The sequence below is a fragment of the Camelus bactrianus genome, chromosome 17 (assembly GCF_048773025.1).
Source record: "Camelus bactrianus isolate YW-2024 breed Bactrian camel chromosome 17, ASM4877302v1, whole genome shotgun sequence".
Classification (NCBI taxonomy): Eukaryota; Metazoa; Chordata; class Mammalia; order Artiodactyla; family Camelidae; genus Camelus; species Camelus bactrianus.
The window spans coordinates 45,051,470-45,076,273 of NC_133555.1; the positions used below are offsets into that span (position 1 = coordinate 45,051,470).

Here is a 24,804-nt window from a genome sequence, read left to right on the forward strand (position 1 = left end):
AATAATAAATTTAAATATAATAGAATGCAACAAGTTATTTGAACCTGAATGCAGAGAATAAATACTTTATTAACTGATTACAGTTGAAAGTCACAAACAAAAAAGGGGTATATTAAGGCAGAGCCATATATATATATATATATAGGTAGATATATATATATATAGAGAGACAAATCCAAAGACTGTTACCTCTTTACATTTTAACAACCTCTGCATTTTTCTTTTACACATTTAGGCAGTGTGCTTTCTTTTCTTCTCAGTTAAAGAAACAAATCTTGCCCAATAGTTCTAAGTCATATCTTGATGACAACTTACAGGATCATGGATTGAGACAATGACTAGCATATCAAATGTTATCTGATAGTTTCCTCAGAATATTCCATGTGTGGTGGTATATTTATGTGGTGGTATATTTATGTTGATGTGGAAAATCTGACAACTGATCATTTTTTTCTTTTCCAGCAAAAACTAACACATAATTTTAAAAAATGATTTTTAATAGTCTTAACTAAAATAAGCTTGGATGTCCAAGTCTGTCAAATGCCCAAAGCATATTATTTTCTGCCCTTCTCAAACCTCCTATATGTTTTAAGTAGTATTTAGAATATGATCACATGGCTGTATTTCAGATCTACAAATTTGAGTTTTTTGAAATCCAAAATCACTTCCTTATGCAAAGTGGCAATGCAAACAGCAATCCTACATAGTGTAGAATAATTTTTCTTCTGTATAGCTCCCTTTTATAAAAATGGGCAACCACACACACCAAAAAAAGACAAATTTAGTCCATCTGAAAAAGCACTCCAGCTCCCTAATTCCACTTTTGAAGGAGAAGGCAGAGGCAAGTTTACATTATCCCAGAATTGAGTAAATGGCTTTATTTGGTATCTTCAAGAAGCTTCTCCTTCCGTAGGGGATGTAGGTGTTGTAGGAGAAACTGTAACTGGTTTTCGTGCAATTCTGTCTAGTTCAGCGTGAACGTCTGATAGGACAGGCTTCTGGCCTACGTTAAAGGAAAAGAAACTAAGATTTAGACATAAGTATCTTATACACCAATGTCTCCTCATTTAAAAATTGCCAATGGTCTCATTAACTTTATCTAACATACAAAGTTATATACATCTTTAATTTTAAAATAAATTTCCTCATTTTAAATTGTGGGGTTTGTTACTAAACAGAAGTAAAACTAGCACCTGCCATTTAATCCCATAAAGATATTTTTAAAAGGGCACAGGACAACAGGATCAGTAAAACAGAAAACAGCAACAAAAGTTTGGAATCTGGAAAGAAGATGAGTGAGTGGTAATTAAATTAGCAGTCCCGAGAAAGGCCATAATCTACACTGAGAGTGGGAGAAGCCAAGAAGTAATTCAATTTATACCCAGAAACCTGTAAAAGGTTCAAAAATGGTAGCTGCAAGTATTTGTGAAAAGGGTGGCAAGAAGGTGCAATTAAAAAAAAGGAGAATGAGTTGAAAAGTCTGTCTAAAGAGCAGTTATACAACCAACAAAAAGAAAAAAAAAATGACTTCATCAAAACTCAGAACTTTTGTGCTTCATAGGGTGCTATCAAAAAAGTAAAGGGACAAGCAACACAAGGGGAAAAACCATTTGCAAATTCTGTATCTGACTGGGCTCCAGCAAACAATATATTAAAAACACTTAAAACTCAACAATAAAAAGATCAATGACCTAATTTAAAAATGAGCAAAGAATCTGAACAGACATTTCACCAAACAAGATATACAAATGGTTGATAAATACATGAAAAGGTTCCCAACACTAGCTATCACAGAAATGCAGATCAAAACCACAGTGAGATACAACTTCATAGCCACTAGAATGATTCTAATCAAAAGACAAGTGGTGATCATTTTGTAATGTACAAAGATATTAAACCACTATGTTGTACACCTGAAACTAATATAATACTGTAAGTCAATTCTACTTCAACTTAAAAAACTACACACACACACACACACACACTCTCTCTCTCTCTAATAAAGAGACATTTTGGAATCAGCTAAGCAAAAACAACAAAACATCAAAAAACAAAAAAGATGAACTGTAAGAAATGCTGGAAAAGATGCGGAGAAACTGGGACTCTCATACCCTGCTGCTGGGAATGTAAAATGGTGCAGTATTTTTGGAAAACACACTTTGGCACTTCTTTAAAAACTTAAACATAGAGTTACCACATGATCCAGCAATTCCACTGCTAGATATATACCTAAGAGAAATGAAAACCTATGTTCATCAACTGATGAACGGATAAATAAAATGTGCCATATCCATACAATGGATTTTTTTTCAACAATAAAAAGAAATAAAATATTGATAAACATGCTACAACGTGGATGAACCTCACAAACATGTTAAAGAAGGCATATCCTCTAAGATTCCACTGGTATGAAATCTCCAGAAAGGCCAAATCTAATGAGACACATACCAGACTGCGGCCTAGGGGGGCCTCAGGGCAGAGAAGGATAACTGCTAATAGTTGGAGTTCCTTTTCAGGGAGAGGAAAATGTTCTAAAATTAGACTATGGTGATGGTTTGCATACCTCTGTAAGTATACTAAGACTTTGAACTGTACACTTTGAATGAGTAAACTTCATGGTATGTAAATTATATCTCAATAAGACTGTTTAAAGAAAAAAAAGAAAGAAGAAAAAAACGCCAGGTAACTGTACCTGACTTTTTGGCAGATGGTGGTAAACCACTGCTTCCACCTCCAGCCCCACCTCCAGGACTTCCACCGCCAACACCAGGGCCTCCCGGAGAACCAGTCTTTTTACTCAGCAAACTATTGAAGAAATTCGCCAGGACACCTTCACTTGTAGCTCCAGCTATAAAACATTAAAATAAGATTAAAAACTCAAAACATTAAATTTTCCTATAAATTATTACTACACTAATCATACACAGAAAATGAATCACACAAAGAAAATGTTCCAAATTCATGTCTAGTTTAATTTTTTTGAGGCTATGTAGCTTAGCTTCTCTGATCTACTCATATACAGAGCAAAATATAAAACAAAGTGTTGAGTGTAACAAAATAAAAAAAAATATTTTAATTTTTAAGTAAAAGGCCAAAAGCATTTAAAACAGGTGTTAGATGCTAATATATCTTCTTTTTGAAAGGGGTTCTTCAAAAATGTAACTGTTGAGAAAATGTATTTCAAGCATAAAAAGATACCCAATCCTATATGAAAACCAGTGGAAGCTCTAAGAGATTAATGGAGAAAGGACAGCAATAGACAATGTACAAAAGAAAAATATAAACAGAAAGGAAATACTAGGCGGAAAGGCTCTTACTAGTTAATATTTAAAAGAATGCCACTTGGGTTGTGGGGAAACTGCAACACTCAATGTTGACGACATGTAAACTGAATAATCCTTTTGAGAAACATCATCAAAAGACATAAAAAGGTACAAACTGTCACCTACCAACCCCACGTATGGCAATTATTCCTAGAGAAATAACTAATCTGCATATGGTTTTTTTCCCCTTTAGGTTAACTGCAGTTAAGCTATTATAGAAAAAAAATACGAATTTCAATGACCTGCCTTAGGAGAATGACTGTATCTGTATCTGTAGACACAAAGATTAGAAGCTATTGTATAAAAATGAAAACAGCTACGGCAAAAGGTGGGATGATTCTAGGTGGATTTCTATTGTTAAATGTATCCTGTCATTTTCTCTGAGAGAGAGAGAAACGTACCTTTCATGTTTGGATCAATTTTTTTTGACCCAGCAGGGATGGGTGACACGCTGGCAACATTAGATGACACAGATCTGTTTGGTGTTCGAGGCGAGCCTCCTGGGACTCTGGGTGAGGCATCCTACGTCAAAATAGGAAAGCCATAATTATAAAACCCTGCAACTTTCAACTTCACCAAAGTTATTATAGAAGAATCTACTCTGCAACTGTCCCCCCATTTCTCCTGCTGGTCCCTTTACAGTGCAAGCCGTGGACAAAATCATGTCCTCGTTACCAGAATACCAGAGACCCATCACGTTTTGGAATACTGAGTTTCCTTTCAGTGGAAAAGGAACACACTGAATAATGAGGTGGTTACCAGTATAAGCTTGGGGGTCAGATCTGGGTCCTGATCTGGATTTGCATCCTATCCTACCAGCTGTATAATTTCAGGCAAGTCACAGTGTCCTCCAAAGCCCCATTTCCCCATCTACAAAATGGGGTAATAATAGCGCCTGCCTCATAGGGCTGCTGTGAGGATTTATAAAGTAACAGATGAATGTATCAGCACAGTAACGAATGTTGCCAAATACATCTTTGTGATTTAAATACTCTAAAAGGGAGTGAAGTTTTAAATCTTACAAATTTCAGAATTCTTAATTCAAGTTTATATCAAAGCACAGCAATATGAGATAGGTATATGATTAAGAAAAAAAGAACTAAAACAGTATGCACTGCGTTTTAGCAATTTTGTCAAAATCTAATACTGACCACAGGCCTTCCAGCTGCAGTTGGTGGTTGCTTTGCTAAAAGGGACTGAAACACACACACAAATTCTAGGTTAGACATTCAGGCATGTATTGCTGTATTTTTAAAGAAAAATTTTTAAAGAAAACAAGAACAGTTTAACCATAAAGCATACTAAGTCTACTTCTGACGTAGTTTCATACCTGTAGCTTCATAAGAAACACCTGGTCATCCTCTGCCACAATTTCCTTCTCATGTACAAACTGAAATGAGCAATGCATAAATGAGCAAGTCTTATACATCATGTTAAAACCATTAATAACTTATTCTCTAGATTAATTAAAAAAAGAAAACAAACACCAGGAATATAAACACGCCCTACACCATTTTCACATGGGTGAGCTGCCCTTCCTCAGGCCCTACAGCAGAGCTGTCCAGTAACTATCTGCAATAATATAAACGCTCCACATCTGTGCTGTCCAGTATGGTAGCCTGTGGCTACTGAGCAGCTGAAATGTGGGTAGTGTGACTGAGGATCTCAATTTTTAATTTTATTTGGCTTTACTTAATTGATACTTGAAAGCTATATGTGACTAGTAGCTGTCGTACTGGACAGCACAACTTGAGAGCCACAGGCTTATTAGTCACGCTTATAAAATCTGCTTAAACAACAGGTAGGTGTCTTAAAGGGGCCAACAGAATCCCAACTGAGTGAAAAGCAACTTGCCCCTGATTTCGCTGAAATAAAAATACAATGACTCTCGTCTCTGAATAATTAGGAAAAAAGGAATTGCAAGTGTCTCCTGCTTTTATTTCTGTACAACGCACACCATAGTCTATCTTCTACCCAGCAGCCAGAGTGACCCTTTTAAAAGGTGAAGCTAGAGTACATCACTCCTCTGCGCAAATTCCGCCCGCTCCCCCATCACTTTGCATCCCGCTCAGAATGGAGTCCAAGGTCCTGACTGCAGCCTAATGATGAGGCCCCACCAGACCTGACGGCGCCCTCCGTCTTCGTCCACTCTGGCCCTCCTGGTGGCTCTTTTCCAGCCTCTCCAGCCCCATCTCGTACATCCCTGCCTCAGGCACGTGAACTTTCACTTTCTGTTCCCTTTGCTTTAAACATTCTCCCCTCTTATCAGAGACATGTCCTCACCACTCCTGAAACTGACCGTTCCCCACCTCAGTCCTCTCGCCCTCCCGACTTTACTTGCACAGCACTTACCACCACCTGAGAGACGGCAGATACACAGATTTACTATTGCATCGCCCTCCTACTTAGCACCTAGTGCCTAAACAGCGGGTCAATAAATATTTGTAAAATACATAAAAAACAACTTAAAGTACAATTTTGTTGGTATAAGAGAGAACAGGAAAAATTGCTGCTTTTTTTTTTGATGTTTGCATTTCTCTTAATAGACATCCAAACCAAATACCACACCAACGGATCTTCTGTTTGACATTACTTTTCTTATTTCTAATTGCTCAATGTAAATGTTTGGATCTGTAATCAAGAATCTTATTATATGTTAAATCAAAATTATTTTTTCCTGAAACATGTTCAATTTAAAAGTCAGTGAGAAATACTACACGCAAACCCTCATTTTTTATACAACTTTTCAGAAATATGTATACTATCTAACCATAAAACATCACTTAAGCTTAATGAAATGAAGATATCTGAAAGAAGAGTAACTTCTGGAACCAGATTTAATTGTCCTAAGAATGACACACAACAGTCAAGACTAAAATTAAACCTAGGAACCTGGAAGCCTCCAGACAGCTGCGGGTGAGTGTGCGTAACAAACACTGCGCAGGAGACCAAGATCTGTCTCATCAGACAGAAGCCAATGTGATTATCTTAGCAAGGTTTTCTTGGCTTCTGGCTGAACTCCAGGTTGGAAAGCTCACAGCTTGAAAGAGGACTCCCTTACCTTTCTACCTACAACCTTAAAATTACAGACTTCCCCCTCAGTTTAAAAGCCTAAATATTGAGACTATATAATAAAACCGTTACCTTTCGGACAGGTGGTTTAGTTATGATGTCTTCAAAATTATCTTCTGCTTTTAACGTCTGAAAATTTTCATACAATATTCCTATTTTCTTATCATTATCCCACCCTGCTGGACTGGAAAGAAATGCACAGGTAAGTCTCAAGCATTTATAGAGTCATTGTTTCATTCATTCCTTGATCATATTAAGGGAAACATTTTTATGAAGTGAAATTTGACCAATTATGGAAAATTAATCAGTTTTATTATAATGCTCAAGTTAAAGCTTATTAATTTCCACTTAAAAATTATTAATCTTCATGATTTTAAAACCTCCATTACAGTTTTTTGGGGGGAGAGGGTGGTAATTATTTTTACCTCCCAATTTATTCAGATTACTTTTCAAAGCATGTCTAAATTATTCACTGGGCCCTTTATGTATCATAACCAATTAAAGAATAAGCAGATAAACTGATATATGTAGCCAACAGATAGTTTAGCTATAATAGCAAGCCTTTTGAAAAGGGCTCAGGCAAGCAGTAAATCTAAAAGGCAATGATAGATAGATCAAGGCAAGTTATAAATAAAACAATCTATGAACAGAGTCTCACCTACTCATCATAGAAAAGTCTTCTGGTCTCACCTCAAAACTGAAAATGATGATGCACCAAAGTGTGTAGCAACAATGCGTGATAAAACAACATACTTAAGAGTGTACTTACATAAATACTGCATCTTTTTCCACAACAACAGCAGGAATCTTATAGGGAAATCCATATAGTTTCTGAACGATGTATTTATATACTAAATCTATATTTTTGTTCTCTTTTACTGAAGTGTAAATGAGTGCTGCACCATCTGAATAATACCGTTAAAGAAACTGGGACAAACTCCATGAACAGGTACATTAAATTCTGTGTTCTCAGCTTAACATTTATGCATATTAGTTTCAGAAATAATTTCCAAAGCTGTAATTACATGGTAATCAAGAACCTCAAAACTACAAAATATTTACATACAGGCTAAAATGCAAATAAAACAATCTCTACATAACTGATTCAACTTAACTTAGGAGGACAAAAATCTCAAGACGAGAAAGTAAAGGTAAATTTAGTCACAGGCACCATTACTATCTCTATATTTGAAGGATGTGAAGAGGCAACTTGTTTTTGTTTTTAACCTCCCTAAACTTCACGAAGGAGAGGTATTATTTATCAACAACTATTTGCCTTTTCAACAAAAATGGTTTGCACTAGCACTTCACAGTTTTCACTAGCCCCAGGAATTAGGGTTTGGGGGAGATCCACTAAATAGAGAAGGTGAATCATCAAGTACCATCGCAAAGCTTTCAGAAACGATCCACAGCAGAAATGGATTTCGTCGCCAAAACTTAATAAAAACACAACCCCACAGGAGGTTTAACATAGTAATTAAAGCAGATTCTAACTTCGACCTTTTATCCAAATGTCAAGGTGGACTGAAAGATCAAGAGAGGTGTAGAAAAAGGAGCAAAGTGGCTACTGAGAGATGTGGTCAGAGCGGCTATCAGAAATTCTTAAGACCGCTGCTTAGGACCACGCTCTTAGCACTAGCCGTTGGGTCCCAAGACAGACGGTGACTTAGGCCAAGAGGAAACGCTGAGAATGTTTGAACTTCTGAACTGGGATGCTCATATTTTCTAGGACATGAACCAAGGCTTATGAACCTAAAAGTGGTATAGCTAAATATTACTTGTCATAATCCTTACCGCAGTAGAAACAAACATCATCATCTTAACTAAAAGCTCAATTATGTGAACTTTTCCTTAATGATCTTTCTCATAATGAGAACCAATTTAGGAAAATTTGGAAGATTTCTACAGCTGAAAATTTTGCATTATAATTCGAATTTTAAAATTTTTTAAATAGAGATGATTTTGAATTTTTGCCCTCACTCAATCTCACACCCACACCCCCCCCAACACACACTCTCTTGAAGTGACTTCTCATTTTATATTCTTTTAAAATCAACTGGCTCTACTAAAGATCTGTCATTATTTTAGCAGTTTCCTTCCTGATTACATCTCTATTACCTACACTTTCAAGTATAGCATTCAATAAACATTTAAAGAGACTTGTTTTCAAATGTTCTAATCTGTAAAGATAACAAAAAAGCTACCAACACCTACTTCAATTACTCCCACTTTTTGTTTTCTTTTGCAGACAAATGCCCTTGAATTCACCCCAACTCAGCCATTACGTGCTGTGAGAAGAGAAAGGGCCAAGAGAAAGGGCCATGGAGGACAAAGCACTGAAGGAAAAACGGGAAACAACCAGTGTCAAGGGATCATATTCATTATTCAGCTAGGCTCTAAGTGGTCCTTAAATGTCCATTAATGACAATGAAAAATGCACTACAAACGTGTGTAGATTACTTATTGTTTCTATCCACTCCCAATATCTATCATTTCTTCACTTTTCAGACCCAAAAGCTTTGGTTGGGGAATGCAACTGCAAAACATCTGATTCAAGAGGACCGAGTGAGAACAGCTCTCTTCAGTGCACTCCAGCTGTCTGAAATTTTCAACAGGCAGTTCTCTTAAAAGCATTCACTTTCTCTAATTTTATCCTCCATTTAGTTGCAAATGTTACTCACTGGCTCATCTAATCCGTGCAACTCAGACTACGCCAGATTCCTTACAATAGGTTTTCTAACCTTGTGATCACAAAAACCACCCACAAAGTTTTTTTAAAATTTAGCACAGGTTCTCCAGCCTCACCTTGGAATGTTCCAATTCAGAAAGTCTCAGGGCACAGCCAGATTTTGGAACCATTGCATTAGACTGTATGTGGAGATGATGACATCCTGAACATGTTAAAAATAAGAACAAACAGATCCAAACATGGATCTTGCCCTGCTGTCCACCCCCAAGACATGAATACCAGTTTTTAATCAGAAGGTTCACAAAGCCAAGCTCACCGGAATTTTCTACATTAAGTCTGATAATTATTTTTCTTAATCATGGTACTTTAAATACAACAAATCAAAGTTACATATTTCATTACTTGCTTTTATATCTCAAAATATCTAGATATAAATGATTTGGGAACAAAATGAAATTTCCAACCAGAGGCAGGAGGGGAAAAGTTTATGGAATTTCTAAAGTCCATCAATTTAATTTCTTTACTTAAAAAACAAACAGCTAAGGTACATTGCAACAATCAATGTATTAAAAGGATACACTGTAAACAAAACTTCCGGATATGTGTCTGAATAAAATCAAAATGCTCGTCTCTGTAGTCGTGTTCTTTCTCCAACACACTAATGGCATCACACTGATGAGTTAAAATAATTTAAAACAACAACAACATAAAATTAACTTTAAATAATATAATGACTTAAACAGTTCAATTTTGGGTGGGAAAAATATCACAAAACTATCATTCTGATACGGTGACTGACCAGTAGGACCTAGAATATCAATTACTCCTATCTATTTAGAGACTTTTGTCTGGAGTCTTAAAACGAATGAATAATTTTATTTCTTTAAAAAGCACTTGGGAGTTCAAGATTTGCAGATACTGACTGGTATATATAAAATAGATGAACAAGTTTTTACTGTATAGCACAGGGAAATATATTCAGTATCTTGTAGTAGCTTACGGTGAAAAAGAATACGAATATACGTATATCCATGTATGACTGAAGCATTGTGCTGTACAGCAGAAATTGACACAACATTGTAAACTGACTATACCTCAATTAAAAAAAAAAAAGCACTGACTATGATGCACTGAATGTGGTGAGAACACCAATGGGAAGTTTTAGTAAAAAGAAATGAAGAATAATAGGATACGCTATCAGAAATGGTGGTCATAATTGGTAACTCAACTACTGTGTCCAAGATCAAAGTTTTTAAGATCTAAAATCTATTCTCGTTCTATAAGGCACTCTATATCCAGGGAGTATGCACCCCTCGTTATTTCCTCTTTGTTCTCTGCTTATCTGATGATGCTTAACTGACCATTTCTGTTCTGGTGCTTTTATACACCCTAACTTCGATTTCACCAACAGCAAATAAGGGGAAGTGTAGGCTGTTTTTGAAATGTCGCCCGTACAATCAATGAAACAACTCTGAGTTCTGCTTGCTACCAAAAAATCCGAGAAATCTAAAAATTAACAATGTCTATTATACCTGATATGAGTCTGGGTTCCATCTGCTGTGTAATTCTTGTATATATGCACATAAGTATCGCAGAACATTCTCCTTGTAGAAACATGATGTAGTGTTTTTGTCCATTTTATAGAACACTGACAGTACTTATTTCAAACTATTAGAGATACTTATAATTATTATACTGCTGACTTACGACACTTTTGGTGAAGCACTAATAGTCTAGTAAAGACATTTTTAACTGAAATATGAGGAACTGGCAAGAAACGTGTTCTCTCTGAATCTCAATTTACAGGGTCTTTAAACTGAGCTGAACCAATATTCTTCATCCATCCTGAGACACACATTATCCCATCCCCCTACACATTTTAAAAGCTCTTAAACCGTAGAACTGATGGTGTCTTAGATTCTGTGAAATACTGCAGATGATCTCTCCTGGTTTGAAAATTTTATGAGTCTGTGACTCATCTGATACTGATTCAGGTCCCTTTAGGCTTAACATTTTTCCTTTGGAAAATAAGAGCTTTTCATGGGTCAAGTTGTGGTGTAAAAAGAGGAAAATACCTGCAGTAAACAGCTCTTTCCCAAACAAAACAAAACCAAAACAAACCACACACAAGGATTCTATTGTGAGAATTTAAAAAGTTTTACAGAAAAGGTGTAAGTAACAATTAACTACACCAAAATCACTATTTGAAAAGCAGACAACAGACTTTGAGTTAATTATTTTAAACGCTATCCCCCATTCCTTTGTTATTGATAATTTCTGTTAAAGTAAAACTTAAGCTAGATTAAAATTAATGTGCAAATTTCACATTACAAAAAAAAATTAATAATCTTCTATCTCAAAAGGGTTTATATGTTCTGTCATTTTCTTAACTATTCCATGGCTTACATTAGTAAAGACATACTTAGGACCAAATGGGGAGAAGATGAACTTGAACTATCAATTATTCTTAAAGAAAATTTGATTTTATTGTAAAGTATATACAGTGACAGAACTAGATTAACTGAGTTTTTATAACAGCAATCCTATCAGGATCTCTTTAATAAATAAATAAATAAAAGGCCCTTGATAGCTGCATATCAACTTTACATAATGAGTACTGACAGGTCTTTAAAATTAAAAATTAAGTCTATTTTCAGTACATGATCTTCTAGTATCATGGTATTAGTATATAAAAAGTTAACGTGAAAAAATATTTCATAAAGTTGATAATTATCATCTTACCTGTAATTATACTGACTATACAACTGAAATAAGGAAAATGAAACTTGATCACAAATAGACTATTTGAATTAACATTCTTCTTCAAAGAAACTATGATTAAGATCACAAAACGAACATGTGCCTATCATTCAATATTTTAAACTATTATTTCTATTTGTTAATAAAAGTTATCTAGGAAAACTCTTGTATCAAACTCCAAAAGGAGCCTAGAAAATAAAACAGTTGTTCATCATTGGTTAATACCAGCAGCAGAATCTGTAGGAAGCAAACTAACCTTTGTGCAAACTACTAGTACAGGAATGCCCAAGTTCTGTGTAAGTGTGTCCGCACCCAGAGGTAAAACCACACTGTCGTCTTTGTCCTCCTGGGTATTTCTTCTCTGAGGAGAAGCTGGGAATTCTTCTCCTGGCTCTACATACTCTTGGAAGTCTCTAATCACTGAAAATCAAAGTAAATAATTTTATACATAGTTTAGAAATTGCTTTTTATTTCAGCAGGCAGCGTTCTCTGCCATCATCTAAATACATATTTTACTGGAGTTCATATTTAGCCTTGTGTAGGAAACAAAAAGGGTTAGAGAAATCTATTTCAAAGACAGTACAGAAATACTGGACCCACATTAATTTTCAGCAGGCAGGGCAAAACACTGAATAGCTCCAAAGAGTGGGGTTCAATGCAGGCCTGGTTCAGTCTGTGTAAATTACTCTGGGCAAGTCACAAATGAGCTTTGTCTCTCTACCCTCTAATTCACAAAGGGCACTGAAAGGATAAAAGAAAAATAAATATGTGTGTTGGGGACTCCACAACTTAAAAGACAGTCCCAGATGACTTTCTAATACTAACTTCCTTTCTCCAGACTCTTCTCCTTTTTACCTAGGTGCAAGCTTGGGCCGTATTTATTCTATAACCCCCATATGAGATATTACCAATACTGATAAATTTGTAGAACTCATTTGCTAAACCGACAAAACCTTCACTAAAAAAAGGTTAACTTGACTTTACCAAGAGCCTTAACAATGTATGCTTTGGTTTAGTAATTGCTCTTCAAGGAATTCTCAAGGAACCAATCAGAGATACACACAGGGACTTCCTTACTGTAAGACTGCTTTTCGCGTTTAAAGGCAAAAGCACAAATATGGAAACACATTATCCACAGCACAGACTGAGACGGTATAGGAGGGAGTATTATACAGAGCCGCAAACGAGGAAAACGGTCCTACACTTACATGGGGTCAAGGAAGAGGGAGTCTGGAACAGGTGAGCGAGGTTCCTCCAGGAACACGGGGGCCTGCATATAACTTTAGCAGCTCTGGCAGCTATGACCCTTCAAATCAGAGGCTGAAATCTAACAGTGGTTCTCAAGTTTTAGCACCAGAAGTTTCTGATTCAGCAGTCTGGGCTGGGGCCTGAGAATATGCATTTCTGACCAGCTCCCAGCGGTGCTGACACTGATGCTGCCGGTCTTGGGATCTCACACTGAGAACCACTGCTATAGCATAAACTTAGGGGGAAGAGCCCCAGAAGCAACAGGCCAATGAAAAAAGAAAGGTATACATTAAAAGCAGTGAGACATATTTTCAATGATTTAGGACATACATTCCCTTAAGTTTTTACTGTTTCCTTGCATATAAATTCCAGTAAGCTGTCAAATTTCCCCTAAAAGTTACCAGCAAACAACAGTCAAGAACAGCAGCATACCATCTGTGTATTTGCTTAAGCAAAGTGCAACACTGACAAATGAGGAGCTCTAAGTGAAATCAAGAACTGTGACAAACTGGTTTACAACTTGTTAGAAACGACCCATATCATTTTCATAATTTCCAAGAACATTTCCAACTTACATGAGCATGTTCAAAATACATTATGCACTTTGTAAATAATAAAACCAGCTTAACATCTTTATATTTATGCTGTTAACATCTTTATGGACATACTTCATTTTGACAAGGTTAGTAAGATTGTTCTACTTACTAAGAAATGAAACTACTGAAAATGAGTAGCTGAAGAAAGATTCACATTTTTTTTTAATACTGAAAAACTCCTTTCCAAAATGAACACATATGACCTTTTGGCAAAGGGGAAAAGTCTGCCATTATGTGTTTCCAACATAAACCTATATTAAAACCTAGCACATCATTCAAATTGAATTTCAAAAATAGTACTCACATTATGTTTCCTTCACTAAGCCAGGGTCAAAGTGAAAAAATTCTTAACAATTATCATAGTCAGCTAGGACATTTTGCCTTTGAAATCTATATTTTCTAGACTACTCACACTTTTGTTCCATTTCCTTCATTTCTTCAGGAGGAATTCTCAATTTGTCAATATGTTCTCTAACAACACTTGCCCATTTCTGTAACGAATCCAAAGCAGTCCAAGGCTTTGACATATCAACAACCAGCATAATTAGAGTGTCCTTCAGAGAAATGGCATCCAGTGAAAATTTGAGGAGGCCTTTGTGATATGGGTCTCCATCTAAGATCCACACATTACATCTTGTTTGATCTACAACAGACAAAAGGAAGTTACCAAGGCAACAGGATAGAACTGTCTCACCATCCAACTAACAATACTATTTGGTATTTTAGGGCATCCCCACGGGAGATGTTTCCTTTGGCAAGATTCAACTACTTGGGTTACGTCTACCAACTCAGTGAAGTCCTAACAAATATTCAAGAAAATGACTTAAATGTCAACACAGATTATCAGCATCCTTTACTTCATATTTCTCAATCCCAAACCACAGACTAAAATAACATGTTTCTATTCTTACCATCAGCAGAAAGAGCCATGCATATTAAAGATATTATATACAAAAATGAGAAGGCAAGCGATCTATAGAAGAAAAAAATGGCTGATCAGATGAGAAAAGTTGGGAAGTAGATGACATTTTTTATGTCAAAAAATGAGAAGGTAAAAAGAGTCAGCAAAATAATCACAAGACACTATTATTTCACTATCTGGTGAAAAATGAACAGAAAAACTCAGACTCTTTAAGGTTAGCAAGAAAGCTAAAGTTTGCACTCCAGAATGCCTTAAGTTTAAAAATGCCACTATAGGAATTCCAATTCCAAATCAATAAAAACATGCCCTAACATAACTATTTACTGACTAGCAGGACTCCCAGTAAAACATGACATTCAGAAAAGTCAAAGATTAATACAGACAGCAGTGCAACTTGGAAAGCCTTCAGGTAACTTACAAGCAAAGGACACTCACCCTCCCTGTCTTCATCATGAACATTTAAGTACAAATATTCCAATCCTCTTCCTTTCTTATACTCCTCTATTCCCTGAATTTTTCTTATTAAGCTTGTTTTTCCAGCTCCATCTTCACCTGTAAAAAAGGACAGATCTTTAAAATTCTATTACAGATTATTTAAAGGTGTTTTCTAGTGTGCCAAGTGAAAAACCCAACTGGAACTAGCTTCAACCAAAAGGGTAATTTGATGGGAGATAACTAGGTAACTGCAAGGGTGAAGATGCAGGCTTCACCTCCAGGATTCTCTTGCCCAGTCGCTCTACTCTTCTTATTAAGTTAATTTTATCCTATTACAAATGGCTTCCTCCGTGGGTACTATTTAGGAAGCTCAACTCTTATGTCAACCCAGTTTAACCTACAAGGAACAAAAGACTTTCAATCTGAAGACTCTCAGGTAAAGACTCTTGACTGGCCCAGTGTGGGTTATATGCACACCCATGGGCCACTGGTAGAGGATAGATAAGACATCAAAACTGACCAAGGCAAGGAACTGTGACTGAAGCCTCACCAGAACCGTGAAGCCGTAAGAAATATGCAGCAAGGGAGAGGGGTGAGGATTGAAGGTAGTAAGCTGGGCAAAAACAAGGGTAGAGAAAACAGACAAAAATAAACTGTAGACTTAAAAAAAAAATCAACAGCAAGAAATCATGTGCACAATTTGCACAAGCTTTTTTTTTTTTTAATTAAAGTATAGTCAATTACAATGTGTCTATCTCTGGTGCATATACAGTCATGCATATACATACATATATTTGTTTTCATATTTTTTCTATTAAAGGTTATTACAAGATATTGCACAAGTTTAAAAAGTTTAAAACTAAACTGGCTATTCAATGTTTCAGTGAGAGGTTTTTTTTAATACTGTGAATTTATTTAAATACTACATAGTACTGTTCCTTGGACTTATTTTGTTATTAGCAGTATCATGGTATTAGTACTTAATAAAAGTGAATTTCTTGGATCTAAGGACTTATTCCTAGAGATTCATGAGTTCTTTGAGAATTTAAAAGTTATTTTCATTTTCATGTTAAGCATTTAAAATAATTATATACATCTTGGATCTTCTGAATAATCATCTTTACATCTAAATGCTGTCACAAAACTGCAGTGTCCACCTCTGCACTGGTGCTTGCTATCCTTCTGCGCCAAGCAGAGGCCGAGTGGAAGACAGAAAAGAGAGTGGACACACAGGCCCGCCAAACTCAAAAGAAAGTGTCCCAGAGCAGCCAGTACTATTTTCAACTGTAGCGGTCACACGGGTTCTGAAACATGTTCCAACACTTTATAGCGATGAGTGTAGCTTTAACTAGGCAATAAAGAATCTATCATTAAATGAGTACTTATTTTTCAGTACCACTTCTGAAGTGAAGCAGTGAACTATTAAAATGGTTCATCAAAATAACAGATTGGGTTGAAAACTATAGTATCTATGACAGTGACAACGAGTCCCATGGTGATCATGCTAAAAATGGAAATCATAAAGTTAACTGGTGAAAAGTAAAATACATATACTTCTGTTTACTAATAAGTTCACACTGGTGTTTAATTTCAACAAAACATCATTCATCATATTGATTACTAATTTAAACTTTTATCAGTTCTATAGTTTTTATGGCATTTAATTTATCATTTGTTTTTGGCTTTGTAGTTTAAGTATCTGTATCTGGTCATCTCAACAGGCATGAGCATTAGACATAATGAAAATAATTTAAATCACCATGTGAGATCTGTGAAAACTTTATTAATAGAGTCTGAACAGGCAAGAGCAGAGGATTTTCCAGGCAGTGAAATTATTCTGTATGGCACTATAATGGTATATACAAGTCATCAGACATCTATCAAAGCCCATATGATGTTACAACATAAAAAACGAGCCCTCCTGTAAACTATGGACTTTGGGTGGCAACGATGTGTCAGTGTTGGTTCACTGATTATAATAAATGTACCACGGAGTGGGATGTCAACAGAGAGGGAGGCTGTGCATTTATGGGGACAAGGGATGTTTGTAAACTCTCTGTACTTCCTATTCAATTTTCCTGTGAACCTACAACTGCTCTAAAAGATAGTTCATTAACTTAAAAAAAAACAAAAAGGAGTCAGTCTGTTCTGTAACTTGAAAAGAAACAAGATTTCTCTTATGACAGGCTACTTTCCTAAAAGGAATCTTCCAAGTTAAAATAACAGCAATTAAAAATTAATTACCCCACAGAAACATAGTTATGTATTACAAGCAAAAACTTAGTGCCTAGATTTATCACAGAAGCTTAAATCAACAATAAAATGTTCAATGAGACTTTTCAAAGTAATACAGATCCATAAAAACAGGCAGTAATTAGTCAGATAAAACTTCACTTAATATGACCCAGAATTGATCTAATCTCTTTAACTCCCACTTTAGATGTTAGAAAGTGAGAAAATTCCTTTAAAGCGGTTAAAAAAATCTAAGTTTGTTTCACCTTCTTTTCAGTGTTTCAAATATGTATTTTATACATAAGGGTTTCTGAATAAAAAGGTATATATACTTGTGGATAATCTTAAGCATAAACAAAAAGAATAAAAACCATAATAATATCAGTTAGAAATAATCAGATAATTTGGTTATCTCTGATGGTGATATTATGAGTGATTCCTTAAGCAACAAGTCTGTGTCTTCCTTTTAGCTTATCTAATTCTAATTTTAAAGGTTTAAGTAAGTAGGCTCAGAACATATTTTGAGCCTAAATTCATGATATCAAAAATACTGTCAATCGTAATTCCATATGCTATTTTAAGTTTCTGCAGCCATGACTACAGCATGGCTGTTTCCTTTTTCCAAGGTTTGATTACAAGCAGAAAGGTTCTCCCCAACATCATGAGTCCAGAGTGTATTCCTCTGAGTCAATATTGTCCATCATTCATTTCACTGGACGAGTGGGTCTCAAAAATGCATCAGATTCACCTGGGAGACTGGTTAAAACACACTGCTGGGCCTCACCTCCTGGCTTCTTTCTGATTCACTAAGTCTGCGATGGGGCCCAAGCACCTGCATTTCTAACAGTTTGCCAGTGTTGCTGATGCTGCAGGTCCAAGAACCACATTTGGAGAACCACTGCATTAGACATTTACTACACTAAGCCAAGCATTAGGAATACAAAGACCCAGTGGTCAAAGTTGCTGTCCTAGGAACTCATAAATTGGAGAGGGAAAACAAAGAGGAAACAATTTCAAGATACTGTCATTAGGACTATTCTAGAGGCAGGCAACAAACCAGGATGCTGGTCCTAAGGGAAGATTCTAGTTTTGTCTGGACGTCAAAAAGGCTTTGCAGAGAAAGTTAATACTTTAACCAATCTTGTAGTGTTAATGAATCATAGAGAGCTTGTCATTCCAGGAAGGAAGGAAAGCATTTACAGAGGCCTGGAGGCAACATGTCCTCTAGAAAGGACAAATCATGTGAATGCATGAAATTTAGGTTCTGAGGGGGAAAGGAGCCAGAGAGTGAGAACAGGGAATGCCAGATCATGAAGGGCTTCTCAAGCCAGGCTGAGATGGTTAGACTCGACCCTGAAGACAACCGGGAGTCACTGGCAGTGTTGAGGTATTTGAGAGAGATTGCTATCATGAAGGTGTGGAAGAGTGACTGCGAAGGGTAAGTCTGGGAGTAAGGAGACTAGACAATAGACTATTACTGGAGTCCTAGCAAGAAATGAGGTAGTCATGAACTAATGCATTAGCGGTAGAGGTGGGAAGAGCTGTACTCAAAGGCTGACTTGGATGGGAGCTGGCAGAGAGATCAGGAAGACACGTACGTCAGAGAAGACTCTCCCTTGCCATGGCGACAGTACCACCACCCTCTCCTGTCCCGCCACTTACCTTCAGGTGGCTGGTCCTGAGCCTCTCTTGCAGGCTGCTCTTCCATCCCTACCCAACATCTGTTTCCCAGGGTTCCTTCTCACGCTACGTAATTCCTGGGGACTCTCCACACAAGACTTCAAAACCACCTATAATCTGGTGACCCACTGACTTCCTTCCAGCCACAGTCTCTCCTGAACTACTTACTGGTCATCACTATTTGGATGTCCCATAAATAACTCACATTTCAATATGCACAAAAGCAGTATCATCATCTTGCCATCTTCCCCCAAACTCACATAATTATTTACATAAGGCTCCAACCTCAAGGCCTTTATCCACGGTTCCCTCTCTCTGGAACATACTCTCTTCAGAAGTCTATGTGTTGCCTAAGCTTCTTCCTACCTTCCCTCAAATATCACTTCTTCAGGTAGGCTGTCCCTAACCACCTCATTTAAAACCACAACCTCCCAACATTCCTACTGCTTCTTGTTTTATGTTTCTCCACTGGACTTACTAACATAATTTTGTTTTTAACTTAGTCACTCCTACCCCTCAAAGCTCCAGAGGAACAGGCATCTTTGTGTTCTGCTGTCCGCTGCACCCCCAGTGCCTATTAACTCTGCTCCTTTCACAGTGCAAGGTCCATGCCCAATCCTCCTACAGAGATGCACACTGACTCTATGCACCTGCCCTACACATAGATCCTTTACCCTGTTCATCTCGCTTAATCACGACCAGTCTCCATCTTCATAACTATACCTCACCTGTCACTGCTTGTCCTGGGCCTTTACCACAATCCATTACAATAATTCATCACTCATATCTATAAAACTCACATGGCTACCTCTCATCAATAACAGATCAATACATAGTATGCACACCTCATTCACTGAACTTAGGAAAACTTTCTCATCACTGTACCAAGTTGTCAGTATTCAGCGCCTTACCACAGCCAAGACAAACTGTTTGAAGATACAAAAGTCACTAAATCCCACGTTATTTTTGGAAAACAAAGCACAGAGCCTAACAGTTTGAGTAAAATAAAAACCACGTACATACTTCATTTTAATAAACCTTTAAATCACAATTAATAAACCTTTAAAGTGGCAAGTAGGGCAATGGGGCCTGTGTGGCTTCAAACAATGCCAAAATAATTCATCCACCTATCGTCTGTGTACTTTAAGAAAGCCTTATCTTCCATTCCTTGGCCTTTAGCTGGTAGTGAAACAGACACACCAGCTTTAAGTGTGCCAGCCAAACAGTTAATGATCTGCAAACATACACTTATACAAGTAGAGAGTTCCTGTTTAAATAGACTGAGAAGAAAATCCTTCTATAAAGTATACTTCAGTGACCATGTTAAAATTATTCTCTAAACATTTTATCTAAATTTGCATTTTTCTATTAGATTTTCTTAAAGAAGGTATACTTTAAAAGGTGTTTTAAAAATAAACTATTTAAAAATGTAACAAACCCCATTCTAAGCTTGCTGGCCATACAAAAATACTCTACAGGCCAAACCTTGCCCTAGTGGATAGACCAAAAGGAGGAAAGATTTGTTGATCCAATTATAGTGAAACGCTCCACAGCACATAAGCCTGTATTCCAAATTATCTGTCTGAATCCTTTTCAAATAAGTCAGTGTCTCTGAGCCAAGTATAGGATCCAAGTGCTTAAAAGAACTTCAGTTTTACCATAAAGTAGTAACAGCCATCAATTTTCACTTCTCAGCTCAAACTTGAAAACCAAATTGATTACAAAAGAAAATCTCCTGGAACTTCACATAAAGTCACCAAAACAGTACAGCGGTAAAAAAAAAAAAAAAAAAAAAAGTGTGCTCGCAATACTGTCTGTTCTCCCCAACAAATCTCTAATTCAACAGGATGTAATATGCATCAACTTTATCATGACAATTTAATCAATGACTTAAAAGCATGAAGATCTAGAAGATGTGATTTCTAACTATAACACTGTCACCATTAGCCGTGTGAACTTGGGTAAATCCAGTATTTCCATTTGCTCCCTATCTTCTAAATAGAGGGGGTAACACCAGACAATCTCTGTGGTGATGGATTTAAATTCTATGACCATTATAATTCACTACTTCTTGATCAGTGATACACTAGAAATGAGCAAGTGCACGCAGTGTTAGTAACAGCTATCCCGAATGCTTCCTGTGTATGCCACTGCTGGAAGTGCTTCACAAACAGTATCTCAGATAATCCTCACGATAATCCTAAAAGGTAAACAGTATAATCTGAAGGATTAAGTAACTTGCTAAAGAAGGGTCAGGATTTGAATTCAGCAATGCTGGACTATCACTGTTGTGGTTCCTGGAGCAGCAGCCTCCAGTCTTCTCCTCCCAGCTCAGGACAGACAGAGATGACAAAAGGTCATACACTCTGCCTCCCTTCCCTCCCAGGTCCCCTCCTGCCTTGTGGAAGGCGGAAGCACTATACTCTTCTTGCTGGGCACAGGTTTGTGCACCTGATGCCTGCTTTCTGTGCAGAGCCCTGGTTCACATTTCCAAACCTCTGTTGGAAGCTTTACGGTCCACAGCATCACGATAATCAAACTAGAGAGAATTCTAGCCTGCCAGACTCCGTCTTTACCCAAGTGACATATCAACAGTGTAAAACTGACATTTTTTAATTTGATATAAAATAAATCATCCTATTTCATCTGAAAGCTCTGATGACAAGAGCCACGAGGGGTTGTCACTGGAACTACTTTTGGGCTTGGACCTTCGGATAGCCTTCCAAAAGTGATCCAGATGACCCAGGTAGGATGGGGGGCTTTGGTCTGCTCCCCATCTCACGAAGAGCATCTTCTCCCTTGCCTCAGCCGGCAAGGGCAGAGAGAAACTGTTAACCAGCTGCAGCACCTGCCCCCGGTTATTGTAAGTAAACATTTATGCATGGCTGTTCAAGACTACAACCCTCCAATATGTCGAGGAGTGAGCATACAGTGGAAAGTCAGACAAGCCCAATCCTGAATCCTAGCTCAGCCTTGTAACCCGGGGTTCAAAGTCCCCTTCTGCAAAACAGTGAACATGCTCATATCACAATAAAGCACCCAGCAGAACACTCAAGTCACAGGCATAATACAGGATACCCCCACCCCATCAGCTGGCCAAAGTCCCATCTTTGAATATCATCACTCAGCAATCCACATTACACTAAAAAACAGAACTTATCTTTTATCACTTCTCTCACTCTTCCAGACTGACTAGACATGAACTGAAAACCACTGAGTTTAATTCAATAAACCAAGGCCAGCAAATGCTGATCCCAATGGTTATTAACAGTTCCTATGCTCCAGAAGTTTAAAGTCACACTAACACAACAGTTCTTAATTAACAAACATAGTATATATTCTACAGTTAAAATGCCTTTAAATTAACACGCCAATTTTTAACCTACCTACCAGAAAGGCAAAGATTAAAATGAATAATCCTTGGTGTTGGCAATGGTGCTAAATAAACAAGAACTTTCACATACTGATGACAGGAATGCAGAATGGTACAGCTTCCCAAGAGTACTGTTTAGTAATACCTAAAAAGACTTACATATATACACTTTTCACCCAGCAATTCAACTTATAAGATTTTATCCCAAAGATAATACTTGGCAAGTAGAAAACGAGGTGTAACAATAATTACCTATTTACCCATCAATTATAACTATGACAGAACCATACATATTATTTAGTCACTAAAAAAGGAAGAAATCTTTAGCTACTGTCATGCAAAAAAAACCCTCTCTGATACATAAAAAAAAAAATCTCACTTGAAAATATAAGGTATGAGCCTATATTCTTTAAACAAAACACTTACACACCTAGAAAAAAATAACATCAATTACCTCTAGGTGGTGAGATCACGTGTTATTTTCATTTTCTTATCCTCATAAAACTTTTTTTCTCTCTCTCTGGCAAGAAACATGTATTATTTTCTTAGTTTAAGATAGTGAATACCAATTTTAAGAGGACGGTGTTTAACACATTTCTCTTAGTTCTTTTAACCCCAGAAGTACGAAAGGATCAGGGCGCTGTATGTATATAAGACAGGTTAGGAGGCTGTAATGTGCCCACCATCCCACACCTAGGGCCTCTAGATAGGCTCCGCCACGTCCTGGTCCTTTTCACCAGGTTTTTAGCTACAGCAACACACTCTCAGTCCTGCAGCCTGCAGGATACTCCTCCCCATCCTACTTGGCAAAATTTTACTCAGATATCACATTTTCCACAAAATCTTATGTAATCTATTTAGCAATTATTTCATACTGACTTATTTGATTTTTATATACTTTGAGTCTTTCCCCACAGGATGGAGGGCAGGGACCAACTCCTGGCAAGCCCTGTTTTCTCCAGATGACCCAGCAAAGCATTTTATGCCCAGTATACTCTAATAAATGTCTGACGAACAAATAAATAAAGAGGCAATCTGTGAGGTCCTTCTAACAGCCATTGCCTTGACTTTACAAAAGTAAGTCCCCAAAAGGTTAGTCCTTGGTCACTCACTTAATAGTAACAGAGTTCCTTATGAACCTGAGTCTTGTTTTTTTTTCTAACTCAAGGCTCCCGTCAGTTTTGCACTTTTCAAAGTGCTTTTGCTAACATTCTCCTACATGGCCTTCATATCAGCTGAATGACCACTCTAATCAGCCTACATCTGTAGTTTTTCCAGCTCTGTTTTCTGTTTTTGACAGCAGCACTGGGGGAAATATATGAACTACTCTTGACAATTCTTAAACCTATGTTCAGACTGTATCTCTAGCTGAAATAACCATGAATCTTTTAAGTAAAGGGTGGTCATCACCGATTCAACATTTATTTACTGAGCAACTATTGTTACCCTTGTAATAATAGTAAGTTACTTCTCTGAACAGGTATCTGGTTCCACAGTGTATTTCTTGAGATTTTCTACTTGCAATAATTCAAACATAATAAAAGCTAGTTTTGTTTCTGGTGATGATCAGCATTTTGTGGGACTTTTTTGGCTGCACACTTTGCCTTCAGGGAAAAATACAGACTAGATTTCTTCCCTGGGTGAAATCAAACAGCTCACATATACAATGAAATACTTTATTAATTTAAGCCAAACTGCAGTTACCAGGGGGGAAAAGAGGAATGGAGGGATAAATTGGGAGTTCAAGATTTGCAGATACTAACTACCATATACAAAACAGATAAACAGCAAGTTTCTACTGTATGGCATAGGTAACTGTATTCAGTATCTTGTGGTAACCTATAATGAAAAAGACTATGAAAAGGAATATATGTATGTATATATATGACTGAAACATTATGCTGCACACCAGAAACCAACACAGCATTCTAAACTGACTGTACTTCAATTAAAAAATAAAATATGTATAATTACAATCACTGTAGTAAGAATTGATTAATATAAAGGGTAAAGATGAAAAACCTCTCAAAAGGACCATTTATAAGTTAAGTCCTACTTAAAATACATGCTCAAGAAGCTTTGCCTTTAATATTAAAAACAAACAAGTTCCTTCTCACAAGGAAGAGAGAGAGAATGGTTTCTTTTCAAAAAAGAGAATGGTTAAATGCTAATGCAATAGTGTTTCTGGGTTTCACTAGGGGTCAGGTCTAGGTAGAGTAACCAACTGCTTAAACACAAGTGCCACGGCAACAGAGGTGTCCCTCATTAAGCTACATCCCAGAATCCAATGAATATTTGGATTTCACTTTAAAATAATTACTAGTACTTTCACTCAAAGATAGCCTTTTAAAAGTTACGCAGTAGGAAGAGTAACTGGCACTTTCTCCCTTGAAGGAACTTCTATCAAGTTGGAAAGCCACACCAGAGTCACAGAATACAGGGTCCTTACAGCTGTGTGACCTCAGAAAACTCAC

The 24,804-nt window shown here is 36.8% G+C and overlaps 1 protein-coding gene across 1 annotated transcript in view; it reads right to left on the reverse strand.

Annotated features, from left to right (window-relative positions):
- Positions 1 to 49: 49 nt before the first annotated feature.
- The window catches only part of DYNC1LI1 (dynein cytoplasmic 1 light intermediate chain 1), a 27,973-nt gene continuing 3,218 nt past the window's right edge, over positions 50 to 24,804 (reverse strand). The window contains exons 3-13 of the mRNA XM_074345344.1: positions 15,046 to 15,162; positions 14,101 to 14,331; positions 12,101 to 12,264; positions 9,663 to 9,756; positions 7,165 to 7,300; positions 6,468 to 6,579; positions 4,654 to 4,713; positions 4,475 to 4,519; positions 3,725 to 3,845; positions 2,693 to 2,848; positions 50 to 1,003 (exon numbers count right to left, since the gene is read on the reverse strand). Of these exons, the coding sequence (XP_074201445.1) occupies positions 891 to 1,003; positions 2,693 to 2,848; positions 3,725 to 3,845; positions 4,475 to 4,519; positions 4,654 to 4,713; positions 6,468 to 6,579; positions 7,165 to 7,300; positions 9,663 to 9,756; positions 12,101 to 12,264; positions 14,101 to 14,331; positions 15,046 to 15,162 (1,349 nt within the window). The 3' untranslated portion in view covers positions 50 to 890. The remainder of the gene's footprint in view (positions 1,004 to 2,692; positions 2,849 to 3,724; positions 3,846 to 4,474; positions 4,520 to 4,653; positions 4,714 to 6,467; positions 6,580 to 7,164; positions 7,301 to 9,662; positions 9,757 to 12,100; positions 12,265 to 14,100; positions 14,332 to 15,045; positions 15,163 to 24,804) is intronic.